The sequence below is a fragment of the Myotis nattereri genome (genome assembly GCF_964212035.1).
Source record: "Myotis nattereri genome assembly, chromosome: 8".
Taxonomy (NCBI): Eukaryota; Metazoa; Chordata; class Mammalia; order Chiroptera; family Vespertilionidae; genus Myotis; species Myotis nattereri.
In genome coordinates, this window is record NC_138083.1 from 11,470,522 (window position 1) to 11,486,087 (window position 15,566).

Below are 15,566 nucleotides of genomic sequence, written 5' to 3' on the forward strand. Positions count from 1 at the left end.
CATCGGGTCCCGTTTGAAGTATGTTCCATGTATTATCTCATTTTTTTGTTTTTTTGTTCATCCTCACCTGAGGGTATTTTTTCCATTGCTTTTCAGAGAGAGTGGAAGGGAGTGAGGGAGGGGGAGAGAGAGAGAGAAACATCAATGTGAGAGAGACACATTGGTTGCCTTCCACAGGCTCCCTGACCAGGGGTGGGGAGCAAACCCACAAACCAGGTATGTGTTCTTGACCAGGAATCGAACCCACAACCCTTCAGTCTGAGGGCAGATGCTCTAACCACCTACCCACACCAGCCAGGGCTCAACCATTTTTTTTTCCCCAGAAGCCACTAAGAACATTTTGATAGATAGCCTTCCAGTATTTTATATATTTTTTCTTTTTCTTTTTAGTTTATCTTTATCGTTGAAAGTATTACAGAAGTTTCTTTTGTTTTTTGTTTTTTTCCCATTGACTCCCTCCACCCGGCACCCACCCCTCTGAAGCTATCACCACACTGTTGTCCATGGGCTATGCATATATGTATATAAGTTCCCCAGTTAATTCCCCACCCCCCGCCTTCCCTCTGAAATTCATCAGTTCCATGGTTCTATGTCTCTGGATCTATTTTGTTCATCAGTTTATTTTGTTCATTAGATTTCACGTATGAGGGAGAGCATGTGATACTTTCTCTGACCTTCCAGTGGCTTATATATGTTTTTTCTTAAAACAATGGGAATTTTAATAAGCTATGGTTTTGTATCCTCTTTTTTTCATTTAATATTTTATCATGCCTGTTTTCAGTTCTCCTGAATATTATTAAAAAAACAGTTTTTCAGCATTATTGCCTCTGTTCTCATAGGACTGGAACTCAGATTATTTCTAATTTTTGGCAATCATATTTATAAACATTGCAGTGAGCATTGTTACACCCAGCGTTTCTAGAAATGTGGAGATTGGGTTCATATTTGAGCACCTGTGATGGGCTAGGTCTGTGGTCGGCAAACCGTGGCTAGCGAGCCACATGTGGCTCTTTGGCCCCTTCAGTGTGGCTTTTCCACAAAATACCACGTGCGGGCGCCCATGTGTAGTGTGATTGAAATTTAGTGGCCTATGCGCAGAAGTTGGTATTTTGTGGAAGAGCCACACTGAAGGGGTCAAAGAGCCGCATGTGGCTCGCGAGCCGCGGTTTGCCGAGCCACAGTTTGCCGACCACTGGGCTAGGTGACGTCAGCGTGGGACAGGACTGCAGCCAGGCCCCCAGGAGGCAGCAGAAGTGAGGCAGTTTAGCACCCAAGTCTTGGGACTCAGACCAGCCACGTATCCTTGTCCTGCCTCCGTGTGTCTGTGACATGGGCCCATGAGAGGGGGTGGTGAGGCCCTTGGCAGGCAGCCGGTAAGTCCTGTGGGTCAGGTTGGATGAGTATTTTCAGGCCCGTGATGTAAATTACCAGAAACAGACATTTAAACCGTTTTGCTCTTCCACCAACGTTACCGGGACTCCCAGTGGTGGTTTTGTTCGCTGTAAGGAGCAGGGGCTTCCCTGGTAGAGGACGTGTTTAACGGTGCGGACCAGCCTCCGAATGTCAGCGAGCCCTGGTTGGTGGCAGCTGGGAACAGCGCAGAGAGAGCCTTTCCCAAAGCTCAGACGTGGAAGGGCTCCTCGATGGGCCTTTCCCTCTTGTTACTTCTTTCTCTTTCTCTGGGCAAAGGAGTGTGTCCCCAGGGGACTCCTCCTTCCAGCCTGCGTGGTGGTTGCAGAACAGCTGTGAGGCTCCACAGATGACACCTGGACCAGGCTTCCTAAGGGTGAACAGTGTCGCCCGTGGCCGAATTCCCAGATGGGCTTGTGTGCTGAACGAGAGGGGAGGAGGGACAGGAGGGATGGCTGATGCCGCCGACCTACTTGGGCGCGGGCCCTGGTCACCAGCACTGCAGGTTGTCCCCGTTGCCTCACCAGGCTTAGTCGGTTTGCTCTCCGTTTCCCGTTTGGGGCGTGAGGACGATCCACTGAATGGTGGACGAGAGAGGGACCAGCCTCTTGGTGGTTTGGACTGGGAACGGCAGCGTCCGGTACTTGTGGAATTGGAACACGTTCCGGATGTTGGGGATCTGATCAGTCCGCACTTTGCCCCCGAGCTCGAACACTCCGATTGGCTAGAGATGGGTAGGGGGGTTCTTTACGGGGGTCTTTCATGCCTGCCCCACGCCCCTCTGCTCCCACTGAATCCTGAGATAATTTGTTTTAGGGCTGGGCAAGGGTTGTCCCACGAGGGTAAATCTTTCATGGACTGCTCTGTGCTTCTTAGCTCCTTTTTCTTGAGTGAATAATTCTTCCTCTCTTCTGTCCATTAATTGCACTGGGATTCAGATTGGTCCTGCTTTTCTAAGATTCTGAATAATGATTAAAAAACAAGTATTTTCTTTGGGCCTTTTGTTATCTTCACAGAGGTCTTGTTGGTAATTCTCCCCCCCCCCCCCAAATGTTATTATTTGTATTGCACCACTGTCCTGTGTTTCTGGTGGAATATGTGAAAATACAGATAAGAAAATAAAGTAAACCACAATCCTACTAACAAAAGCTACAACCACTGTGAGGAGTTTACTGACCAGCCTTCTAGACGATCTCAAAAGCTGTGTGCCGCAAACTACAAATCTGCGTGCAAAGACACACCATGCGATGGAGAGCAGGCAAAATCCCCTCACGGTGAAATCTACTGAAAACCGAGCCGTTTCCGAGTCCCCGTGGGTCTCCACGTGGACGTGGCCGCATCTAGAACCCTCCCTTTGAAATTCTGTATCAGTAAAACATTGCTGGTCAAGGCAGGGTCAGCTTACAAACACATGCAGAGCCAGCATTCTCTTCGCCGAGGAGCTGCCGGGGTAATTCCTACCAGTTGGGGTGGTGTTCGTTTCCTGTAACAGAAGCGGGGCTTCCTAAATTTGTTTCCTGTGCACATTCCGCTTGGGAAGCCTTGAAGGGTCTGTATTCAGCGGTTGATTGCAGCCCGAGGGGCGCTCCGTACAGGAGCTCCCAGCGGAGAGGAAGGGGCTCTCGGAGAGGAGCTCACAGAGAGACCGTGGCCGAGACGCCCCTTTTCATGCATCTGTTTCTTGGTGTGAGCCGTCAGGAGGCGCTCTGCTGCGAGCAGGTAGACGCAGCCCATGGCTCACTTATTTGTCTTTTCCACGAACGCTGTCATATTAACAAAAAATTACTTAATTTTTAAAAATCACAGTTACTAATGTTCTCCCTAGAAAAAAGCAGACATAGAGTCAAAAAGAAGTTGATAAACATAACCTGTAATGCTTATCACCTGGCGATATCTGCTGTTTATGTTCTGATGTAGATTTTCCCAGAGTTCCCCTAAATTTGTGCATATATGTGTGTGTGTGTGTATAATGTTATGTTTCTGTAATACAGAATCGCACTGCAGTGCACATCACTAAGCAGGAAGGAAAGTGAAAGCCATACGGTTTCCTAGTGTGTGTGCATGTGTTTGTGTGCCGAGTATATGTGTTTGTATATATATGCACACGCATGTGTGGGTGTGGATACGTACGTGCTTGCGTGTGTGTGTGCACATGTGTGCCGTGTGAGCATGTGTGTGTGGGGACGTGCGTGGGTGTTTGTACAGGGTGTGCATATAGGTGCGAGGATCAGTGAAAGTTTCTTCACACATTTGGCTAGGCCTTGGCTAGCTCAGTAATTTCAGAGCCACTAATTACAAGTTGTCCGTCATGTGTAGAATGCTCTGGGTGGCCGCCCCACGCTCGTGGCCCAGTGAGACGGCTGTCTCTCTCCCCCCGATGACCGTTCGCGAAGTCTCTGTGTTGGTCCTCCTCGCCCGACCTCGTCCTCTGAGCCACCCGCTGTCGTCACTGTCCGCGCCCTGCAGATATCATCTGTAGAAACTGGAATCTTCCTCACCCTTTAACTAATAGTGAAAGAGTTTAAAAGCAAGTTATAAATTATAGATATAGTTTTGTACCTTGCTTTCGGTAGTACGTCGTCTTCTTTTTTTTTTTTTAATATATTTTATTGATTTTTTACAGAGAGGAAGGGAGAGAGATAGAGAGTCAGAAACATCGATGAGAGAGAAACATCGATCAGCCGCCCCCTGCACATCTCTCACCGGGGATGTGCCCGCAACCCAGGTACATGCCCTTGACCGGAATCGAACCCGGGACCCCTCAGTCCGCAGGCCGATGCTCTATCCACTGAGCCAAACCGGTTTCGGCGGTAGTATGTCTTCTTAAAGAGTGTTGGGCCTTGGCTGGTTTTGCTCAATGGTTAGAGTTTCAGCCTGCAGGCCAAAGGGTCTCAGGTCCGATTCCTGATCAAGTGCATGTACCTGGGTTACAGGTTTGATCCACAGCCTGGTCAGGGTGTGTGCATCCAGGAGGCAACCAATTGATGTTTCTCCCGCCCTCCCTCCCTCCCTCCCTCCCTCCCTCCCTCCTCTCTAAAAAAAAAAAAGTCAATGGAAAAAATACGCTCAGGTGAGGATGAACAGACAAACAAGAAAAAGCGTGGGTAATGGAACACCATTGCTCTGTGGGTCGGCCGAGGGCCGAGTCTCAGGAAGACATTGGATTGCTTTATGTTCCTGCAGTCGGCGAGGGCATCAATGACCGTCTGCCTTTCCAGACCCCCTGCCCACGAATTCCAGGAAGGACGAGGGCATCGCATCGGCGCCTCACCTTCCCGGCGCAGTGCTGGCTGCGGCGGCCTTCCGTGCTCGCTGGATGAGCTGTGCGATTTCAGGCAAATTCTTAAACTTCAGTAATCCTCGCTGAGCTCGGCCTCCTGAAGGTGTCAGGGCTGCTGCCACTGAGCTCGCAGCCTTAGAGAGTGAGGACAGCAGGGGTCCGGACAGCAGCAAGAAATGGCCCCTGCGGGACCCCTGCTCTGTGCGTGCACCGGGCCCTCAGCATTCCTTGCAACCCACTGGTTATGATCGTGCCATGTTGCCAGTGATGTGGTTGGCAAGGCCACACGGCTGGCAGGATGACAGCCAGGCAACTCATACCAAGTTTGGATCTGATCCATCCATCTGTCCACCTAACGAGGTTTCTTTTTCTCCTGCTGCTCTGACCTCCTGGTATTCTGACCCAAGACCCCCCTGAGGCCCCAACTCTGGCTGTTAAGGACAGTGAGACACAAGACCCTGAAATCTTCATACTTGGACGATTCTTTTGAAGGGAGGCTCGGACCCGCCCGAATGGGAGGTGGCCTGCTTTTAGTCACCTTGTTCTGGGAAGGAGTGTGGCGGTCTGTCCTCACCCTGAGGTGTTTGTCCCTGTCACAGCGGAGAGGGTTAGTGAGCCCCGGATTCTATGCTAAGATTCTGCGCCTGTCTCTTCTCAGTGGGACCTGGGCGAGATGGGGGCGGGGTCAGCTCTGTGTTCTGTTAGGAAGTAGCTTTAAATTAAGGCTGACAAAGTCGAAGTGAGAGAGTGGAAGGTAAAAATGAACGACCCCCCGCAGGGCTCATATCCTGTTGGAATCAGCCCCGGAGGAGCCAAGGAGGTTTTGATTAGGACGAGGGACCCAAGGGGCGGGGGCGGGGGCGGGGGAGGGAGGACAGGCATAGTGTTATGCAGGCCCCTTAGCTCTGTTGAGATTCGCTGTAGGATAAAGCTCGGTTAAACGATGTTTACCTCCAGTTGCAATTCATCCCTCATCAGGAGCATTTGCCAGTGCCAATCATTTCAGATTTATAGTCGGCGTCTCCGCTAACAAGGCCTGTGGGGTCCAGGGCGTGGGGGCCGGGCTGGGCCCAAAGTCCCTTGTGGTCCTGGAGTTAGAGATTCTTTCTCCATTGAAGTTAGGAACAGGCTTTGGGGGATTAGCAGGTCTCCCCGAAGCCCAGTATCACAGACTTTAACCATCTTTTCAGAACGATAAAGTTGGGTTTGAACCAGCTGTTTGAAACAAGAGTGAAAAAATTCTTTTAATAACAATCATGTTTGAAATGTGAAGAAGGATTTTTCTTCTCACATAAAATTGGTACGTAGAGGATGTAAATTTAGCTAAGCTTTTTTGGGTTTGTGTGTATCTAGGTATTTGTATTCTGTTGGGATATTTTATTTACTTAATTAAAAATAAAAGAAATGCATGTACATGCTTAAAATACGTCAGCAGTGTGGAAAGATGCAAGTGAAAGCTAGATGTATTTCTCTTCACGTGTCACCCCAGAAACATTTTGTACACCGATGGGACTACTTTGTATATACGGGTCTTTACTGATTTATTAATTTTTAAAAATTTTTAAATTTTCATTGATTTCAAAGAGGAAGGGAGAGGGAGAGAGAGGTAGAAACATCAGTGATGAGAATCACTGATTGGCTGTCTCCTGCACACTTCACACTGGGGATGGAGCCCGCAACCCAGCCATGTGCCCTGACTGGGATTCGAACCGTGACCTCCTGGTTCATACATAGGTCGACGCTCAACCACTGAGCAACACCAGCCGGGCTGGTTTTAAACTTTGAAAGAAGATTGTTAGCAGGTAGGCCAGGGATATTGAAGGTCAGGGTCATTGAATTAAATAAGCAAATACATTTACAGAGACTTAAGCAGGTTAATAGCAAAAGCAAAACAAAACATCGTTACTGGACTGGCCTTTGCTTTGGGGGGGTGGGGGTGGGGGAGCAGCGTGACCGCGGCTTCCCCTGGCAGATTGGAAGCTCGCTCCCTTCACCATGGCTGGCTTGCTGCGACGTGATTACCACAGGGTGGAGTTTCCTGTTCTCCAAGAAGAACTTTCTAATGTGAATTCCGTTAATATCAGCAACAGAAGCCCATTAGGCCTCTGAGCACAGCACCCACCAGGGTTGTACAGACACAACCGTGACAGTGGGCACAGAAATGAGGACTCTTCCCTGTGGCCCCGATTTCAGAGGCCCTGGAAGGGGGTGGGGTGGGGCGGGTTTGACCTCCAGCCTGACCCCCCCCACCTTCAGGTGTGGCACTTCAGCCGCAGCGATGCCTGGGGTGCCAAGCTGGGGGCGGCTTCCTTGTGGCTTTTGCAGTCTCTTGGGGAAAGGAATGGGGACTCAGGGCGAACCCCGAGAAAATAGAGGCGCTGTTGGTGGCTGCTGCTACTAGGTTTCCTGGAAAAGCGACTCTTTATCTACCATCCCCTCGATGAAAAAAATAACCATAATCATGAAACATCTCAGACATGCAGACAGTTATAGAGGGTAATTAGTGCACGCCATGTACTCACCACCAGGCTTAACGATGATAAAGCATTTCAGATGGATGCCTCTCGTGTGCCAACTTTGTCAGCTTCCCTCCCTCCTCAAGTCGACACTCTCCCAAAATCCACCCCCTTGTCTTTCCCTAAAGATCGGTTCATAGGAAGAAAGGAAGGAGGGTGCCTTTTCTTGTTTCTTTTGTAGACACCATGACTTTGAACTTGGATGGAATAAAACGGCAGCTTGTTTGGCATTAAACCCGGCGCCTCCTATACTTGTTTCCTATCGCTGCTGTAGCAAATCGCTGCAAATCTGGAGTTCAAAACAACAGGGGTTTACTGTTACAGTCCTGTGGGTCAGGGGTCTGACACGGGTCTTGCCAGGCTATGATCAGGGTGCCCTCAGGGCTGCGTTCCTCCTGGTCTGTGTCCTTGTGTGCCCAGCTCCGGAAGCTGCCCACCTTCCCAGGTCTGTGGCCCTTCCTCTGGCTTCACCGTCACCTGTGTCTCACCCTCCTCCTGTCCTCACATTTCTCTCTGGCCACAGCCAGGAAGATTCTCCCATTTCAGGGCCCTCAGTCTTAATCACATCTGCAAAGTCCATTTTGCCTCGTAAGGTGACAGTCACAGGTTCTGGGGATCAGGACGTGGGCATCGTTGGCGACTGTTAAACCTCCTACCACTCCTCCCATCAACTTCCTGATGGTGACGGTGTGTCGGGGTGGACGCCTGACAAATCATGCCTCCAGGGGTGCCAGGCCCACTGCTAGGGGCCCGCCTTGCAGGTGCCCGCCTGGCCCTGGCCTCTGTCCCTTCCTCGTCTGTGTGACTAGTGTTGTCAGCCTCGGCAGGACGGACATCTGGGGATAATTTTGTGTTGTGTTTGGCAGCATCCCTGGCCTCCACCCACTGGATGCCAGTAGCACACTCCCATCCCCCAGTTGTGACAACCAAACATGTCCCCAGATATTGAAATGCCCTTTGGGGGGCAGTATTGCCCAGTTGAGAACTGCTGTAAACACCCATCTGGGTGAGTATCCATGAGACCTAAACAGGAGCCTGATGGTCAGGCCACCCCGTCTGTCCTGATAGTTGTTTGGCGTGGCACAGATTCTCCCAGAAGTGATCTGTGGCGAAGCGCTCTGTAGTCACGCCTAACCCTGTGCGTGCTCTGCCTGGGCTCTGGCATGGCCTGCCGTGGGGCCAGGAAGAGAAGGCGAGTCGTGCCTCTAGGGGCAGCTGTGAGTGCAGAGCCCCAGGAGCCCGGGGGAGCGGACGCCGTCACTGGGTTGGCACAGCCTTCCCAGGGACACAGGGGCTGCTTTCAGTTCACCTGTCTGCCCCCCTCCCTCCGTTGTGCTCCTGTGGTTGGCCTCTGCACCAGGACGCTCAGCCTGTCTGACCTTCGACCCGTGTTACCCGCAGGTGGCCCTGGTACAGTGGACCGAAAGTGTGGGCTTAACCCTGGTGGACCGAGACCAGTCTTCCATGCAGCTGAGGACCCCTGGCGACCAGATCCTGAACTTCACCATCTTGCAGATCTTCCCTTTCACCTACGAGAGCAAGCGCATGGGCATCATCGTGCGGGTGAGTCCTCTCTGCGTACGACGGGGGATAGTTCAGAACCCCCAAGTGCTCCGTGAGTGTCCCCGTGGCTTGACCTTCTTCCGACCCCTTTTTATCATGTCCTCCGTTGCCCAAACTAACAAGGGAACGTGAGTCCCTAAGCAAGTGGTTCTCAACCTTCTGGCCCTTTAAATGCAGCTCCTCATGTGGTGGCCCAACCATAAGATTATTTTCGTGGCTACTTCATCACTGTCATGTTGCTACTGTGATGAATCGTCATGTCAATATCTGATATGCAGGATGGTCTTAGGCGACCCCTGTGAAAGGGTCGTTCGACCGCCAAAGGGGTCGCGACCCACAGGTTGAGAACCTGCCTAAGCAGACAGAAAAGCCATTCATTCATCAGACAGCTGGTCAGCTCCTTGTTAACCCCGTTCTAGAGCAGTGGTTCTCAACGTTGGCTGCACGTTAGAATCACCTGGGAATCTTTAAAATCCTGATTTCTGGGCCTCATCCTCCAGAAATTCTGTTTCTTTGTTATGGGGTGGGGCCACGCATTAGTAACAAAGAAACAGAATTTCCGGAGGATGAGGCCCAGAAATCAGGATTTTAACAAGATTCCCAGGTGATTCTAATGTGCAGCCAACGTTGAGAACCACTGGTCTAAGGCAGTGGTCGACAAACTGTGGCCCCTTGGGTGTGGCTCTTCCAGAAAATACCACATGCGGGCACGCACGTACAGTGCGATTGAAACTTCGTGGCCACACTCAAGGGGCCAAAGAGCCACATGCGGCTCGAGAGCCGTAGTTTGCCGACCACTGGTCTAAGGAATATAGACTGGGCACTTCTTGGTAAGAATATACTTCCATTGTATGCTCTTCTGTTTAATTAAATGTATATCTTTTATTGAGGTGAAGTTCATTTAACATGAATGAGCCATTTTAAATGTATAAGTCAGTGGCAGTTAGAATATTCACAATGCTGTGCACCTTTTTGTCAAGTTTCAGAATGTTTTTATCATCCCAGAGGGAACTTGTACCCACTAAGCAGCCACTCCCTCACTCACTGTCTCTTCTTCCTCCTACTTCCTGGCAGTCACTAACCTGCTTTCTGTCTCGATGGATTTTCCTGTTCTGGGCATTTCATATATTAAGTGGAATCACAGAACATATGGCCTTTTGTGTCTGGTTCCATTCACTTAGCATAATGTTCTCGAGGTTCATCCATGTCCAACAGGTATCAATACTTCATTCCTTTTTATGGCTGAATAATATTCCACATTGCTATCCATTCATCCATTGATGGGCAGTTGGGTTGTTTGCATCTTTTGGCTATTGTGTCTAATGCTGCCAGGACATGTATGTACAAGAATTACAATACCTGTTTTCAGTTCTTCAGGGTGGAATTGCTGGGTCATGCTCGGTCAGTTACTCAATTGCTGGGTAATTCTATTTTTAAACTTATGAGGAATGTCTAAACTCTTTCTGCAGTGCTGCACTATTTTACATTCCAGCCAGCGGTATACGAAGGTTCCAGTTCTTCCACATCCTCATCAGCACTGTCATTTTCCATGTTTTAAATTACAGCCATCCTAGTGGTTGTGAAGTGGCATTTCATTGTGGTTTTGATTTGTATTTCCCTAATGACTGATGGTGGGGAACATCTTCATTTGCTTATTGGCCACTTGTATATCTTCCATGGAGAAATGTCTATTCAAGGACTTTGCCCACTTTTTAATTGGGTTGTTTGTCTTTTTGTTGTTTTATTGTAGATAGTCTGGTTACTAGAGCTTTATCCAAGATATGATATGCAAATGGTTTCTCTCATTCTATAGGTTGTCTTTTACTTTATTGATAAAATTCCTTTCATGCACAGAAGTTACTAATTTCGAATAAGTCCAGCTTGTCAGTTTTTTCTTTTGTTGATTTTGACGAGGTATCATATCTAAGAGTTCATTGGTAAATCCAAGGACTTGAATTTACTCCTATGTTTCCTCCTAAGGGTGTTGTAGGTTTTGCTTTTTAGGCCATTGATCCCTTTGGGGTTAGTTTTTGTATATGGTGTGAGGTAGGCGTTCAACTTCATTCTTTTGCATGTGGAGCTCCAGTTGCCCCAGGACCGTTTATTGAAGACACTATTGTTTCCCCATTGAATAGTCTTGACGTCCTTGTTAAAAATTAAATATTTAATATTAAAAATAATTAAAAATTAAATATTTTTAATGGGTTTTCATTTGTGCAGTCACAACATTATTGAAGAAATGTTTACTCAGCATCATTTGCCATATTTATTTCAGAACTTCTCTTTATGCTTTTGCAACTTTTATTGAACTAAGCATACACAGAGAAAAGCACAAACATCTGAAATGTGTACACCTCAAGTGCTTACAAAGTTAACACACCCATGCAGCCAGCCTCCAGAGCAAGGAACAGAAGCCCCCCACCATCACCCTTAGCTCCCTCGTGCCCCATTTCTGCTCACTACATCCCCCTCCCTACAAGGATATAACCACCGTCCCATTTCTGTCATTGATTAATTTTGTCTCTTGTTGAACTTTATGTAAAGGAAATTGTACAGTAGATACCCTTTTGAATTTGAATTTATTTCCTCAAATTTTTATTTCTAAGATTCACCCATGCTGGGGTCCAACCCCAGCAGGTCCAGGGGTCCCCAAAGGTGTGGACGGAGTCGGCGAAGAAGGAATGACACGGAGGCAGCGTTCAGTTGATCAGCAGCCTAGCCAGGATCTCTAGCCAGGATCTCCAGCCAAGTTCTGTCTAGGTTCTCCAGCCACGTTCAGTCACCAGGTTCTAGTCAGGTTCTCTTGCCATGTTCTATCCAGGTTCTGTAGCCAGGTTTTGTCTCTAGGTTCTTCAGTCAGGTTCTCTCGCTAGGTTCTGTCTCTAGGTTCTGTTGCCAGTTTCTGTCCAGGATCTTTTGCCATGTTCTGTCTCTAGGTTCTTCTCTAGATTCTGTGTCTAGGTTCTGTGTAGGTTCTGTGTCTAGGTTCTGTGTCCTGTTGTCTTGTTACATCTGTATTTATACCAGTTGATTCCAATCCTATCAATCTCTATTCCAAAGGTTAGGGCGTTTCTTATCTCCATTCCAGGGAGTAAAGATTATGTAGCTTAAGCATGATTGTTCGTAGTTAAAGTGATTAATTACCCACCTGGCACTTAGTTAAGGGGTTTTATTCCCTCCCTAACTTCAGGGGGAAAATCCCTACCTGGGGAAACAACCTTTCTCAGAGAGGTGACCTTGGTTAAAACACAAGAAGGTGAGCAAACATATTAAGAACAGTATGCCATATATGCCAGGTCCCTTGAAACAGCAAGGATGGACTGGCTCCCGGCACACCCATATTTTTGTATGGATTGTAGCTCAGAAATTTTCTTAAAGAAATAGAACATGCATTCAGTCGAAGTCTCCCCATCTGCCACTCCTAGAAGTGTCTCCTGCACCAAGTTCCTCATTCTTAGGAATTTTAAAATACTGTTATCAGACATGTTGAGTATAAATAATGTATATCATGGAGTTACATATTTTTATTCTCTCTCTAAGAGGCGTTGTAGTCTATGTATCATTTTTGCACTTCCTGTTTTTTGTTTAACACTAACTAAACAATGCTAAATTTACACCCACTTCATTAAGCTTAGCTGATTTTTGGTACTGCATTTTGTGACTATGCCCCTCTTCCTTCCGTCTTTTGCGGTTCTCTCTTGATAGACACTAGTTAGCTGCCACTAGCAAGAGCACAGCTCTGCGTAGCCTTGTCTGCTCCAGGCTCCATCGTACAGACGTCAGTTTCTCTATGCAGTTCTCCCAGAGGGAGAGTTGCTGGGTTGTAGAATTTGCACATCTTTAACTCCGCCAGGCATCCTCGGCTCTTTCCCCAAAGGGCTTGCTCTACTCTCAGTCCCCCCCATGCTCCCCCACATTGGATCGTGTCAGACTTTTACAGTGTTGCCTGTCTGAGGAGTCGGAATGAGCGTCTTGTCTGCCTACTTGCGCTTTTACTCCTAGAGACCACACTTTCCGTCCAGGGAAGCCTGGGAGCCCTGGAGTCATAGGCCACTTTCTTCTTAAACCTGGCCGGCCACCAGCATGACCGGGGCGCTCAGTGCGTGCAGGTGACCTGGTGCCATCCAGTCCTGTTTGAGCATTGGGCGGTTGCTGGTGTGTTTAAAGGTTCCGTGCACTATCTGGCATGGCTGGAGAAAACTCTGCCTCAGATCATGAGAATCTTTGGAATAAGAGTCTCATTTTTTTCTGGATTTAAAAAAACACCCCACAAATGAGGATCTCTACCACCCTATCTACACAAGTCTTTCTTGCCCTAGGGATCCAAGTTGTAGATTCTATTACAGCCGTTAGTAATAGTCGTATTAGGAATTGGGAATAGTAGTAATAGCCTGCAACCTGGGCATGTGCCCTGACCGGGAATTGAACCGTGACTTCCTGGTTCATAGGCCGATACTCAACCACTGAGCCATGCTGGCTGGGCCCAGCAGGTGCTTTTACACTCCATGGGGCGTGTGTCCTTGGCACTGGGGGCCTGGAGGGAGCTCCCCTCCCACAGACCGGCTGCTTTTCTCGCTGGTCTCCGCCTCTATGACCCAGGGCCTCCGCATCGGCAGCACACATCTGATGTCGGGAGCACCCGTGGCCTCGGAGCCACAGCGTAAATCCTGGGGAATTAGAACCATTTTCTCCTGTGGAATCACTTTAACTTCGTTCCAGCCTTTATTTTTCCAAGTGTGAGGCCATGGGCTCTGCTAAAGTCATTTCAGGGTTGGATCATCAGGACTGGCCCCCTATCAGCCATCCTAGAACGAGTGGGCAGCGTGCACCCGCCCTTCCTCTGTGGGAAGGGACTCTCATTCCCAGACACTCTGTTAGGTGTGGCCCCGCGTCTTCCCACAGCAAGAACAGGACTCATGCCTGGAAGTGGGATACTGTTGGGTGGGCAAATGCATCATCTGAAAACAGCACTCCCTCCTACCCAGGTTATGAAAAAGTCAGCATTCAGTTGACATTTGGAACAAATAATTATATAAAGAAGAAGATCAAAACTACTTGTCTTTATTTTCGGCTGCTGTAACCTTCTCGGAGAATTTCCCATCAGTTTTTTCCAAGCGTATGAGTGTGCATATCTGTGACCATTTTTATAAAGTTGGCATTGAACTCCACAGGCGGCTTCCTAAACTGCTCCTCTCCAGTGAGCTATGCATGGTGAAAATGTTCTCCTATTGTTAAAACATGATTTTTAAACAGGACTTTTAATGTGTGCATGGTGTTTTGTTGGAAGAAAGTGTACCATTATTTAATTGAATATATATTTTTGGGTGCTTAGGTTGTTTTTCATTTCTTGCTGCTGAAGGTACATGTATGAGCAGCCATCTTGGGTTGGCTGTCTTGGACACGATGCGTATTATTTTGCTAATTTTTCTTGGTTTCTGACCTGTCTTCCTCTTTCTCTTTGCTTTTGATGGGTGGAAGTCAGCACCCAGGGCGTTTGGACCAGTTTTGCATTTTGCATGACTTTCACTCAGGTTCTCATGCTGGGGGCCACCTTGCCCGCAGGGGCATCTGCAAGTACCGGAGACAGTGTTGGTTGTCACAGCTCCAAGGGTGGCATCTGGTGGGTGGAGGCCAGGACAGCCTCCTCACAAAGAATCCAGCGCTGCTGTTCACTGTGGCGGGCCCGGGAGCTGAGTGCGAACGTGTCCATGTATCCTGTCTGTTATTTGAAAGTCACCGTCCATTACCTGATGTGACGACGTTTCAGTCAGTGATAGAAGCTCTTGGTTTATTTTGTGACTGTTGAGTTAGGGTTTGCTCTCGCCTGGTTCATCAGCCCTCTCAAACGTGTGGGCTCCTGGGCAGGACGTGGTGGTACCGTCTGGCGCTCACAGAGCGAGGTCGGGTCTGCGTGAGTCTCTCTTCTCAGGAGGTGGGTACGGCTCAGAGGAACCAGCTTCTTCGGGGCTTGTGTGCTTGTCCTTTTGAAGGGACAAGCCTGCCCTGCTTTTCTTCTGCACAAGATGTTCCACCGCCTCCCCACGTGGAGCGATGCAGTCGGGCCGTTGGCGTAGATCATCCCCTTGTCATTGTTTGAACAGAAGAGGCCTTTGAACAGGTGCCAGCACCAGACCACAGTGGAAAAAGATGAGGCCCCCAAACAATGCCACACACCCGGCAGATCTCTGTAAATTTATAGCGTCATCTTGCCATAATATGGGAACGAAGTAACCTGGTGATGAACTTGGTGGGAGGAAATGACTAAGGGGAGGAGACAGTCGACACAGTATTTACATTGGACGGGAGGCTGAGCTCTCTCGAGTCCCTGCTGGAGGAGAGGAAGCCGGGGAGGGCCTCATTTCCTACGGTTCTCTTGTTCAGCACCATTCGGGGGAAGGGGAAGGGGAAGGGGAAAAACTCCAGGCTTTCATGTTCAGACCCCACAGCTCTCCTTGGCCTGAGTCACCCGCGAGCTTGGGCGCGATCTGTCGGCGATAAGGCGCACCGCCCCGAGCTTTCAGACGCAGGGGGCGCTGCGTGGAGGGTGGTGCTTTTCTGAGTAATCATGTTGTTCTAAAAAGATCCTCAGTGATTAGAGGGCTTTGAAAGTTATTTTAAAAGAGGAAGCTGTACCACTGATTTGGCGGTGTGTTCTTCCTTTGTATGAAGCGTTAACAGGCACGCATTCTGGCGTCTGGGCAGTAGAATTTAGGCCCCGGGAGGCGTGGGGGGGTGGTGGGGTGGTGGGGGTGGGGTGGTGGGGTGGTGGTGGTGATGGCCACGCTCAGTTCCCTTGC

At 49.0% G+C, this 15,566-nt stretch overlaps 1 protein-coding gene across 1 annotated transcript in view; it reads left to right on the plus strand.

Annotated features, from left to right (window-relative positions):
• Positions 1–15,566, plus strand: part of ATP9A (ATPase phospholipid transporting 9A (putative)) — a 120,216-nt gene that overhangs the window by 83,560 nt on the left and 21,090 nt on the right. The window contains exon 15 of the mRNA XM_081096742.1: positions 8,608–8,769. Within this exon, the coding sequence (XP_080952868.1) occupies positions 8,608–8,769 (162 nt within the window). The remainder of the gene's footprint in view (positions 1–8,607; positions 8,770–15,566) is intronic.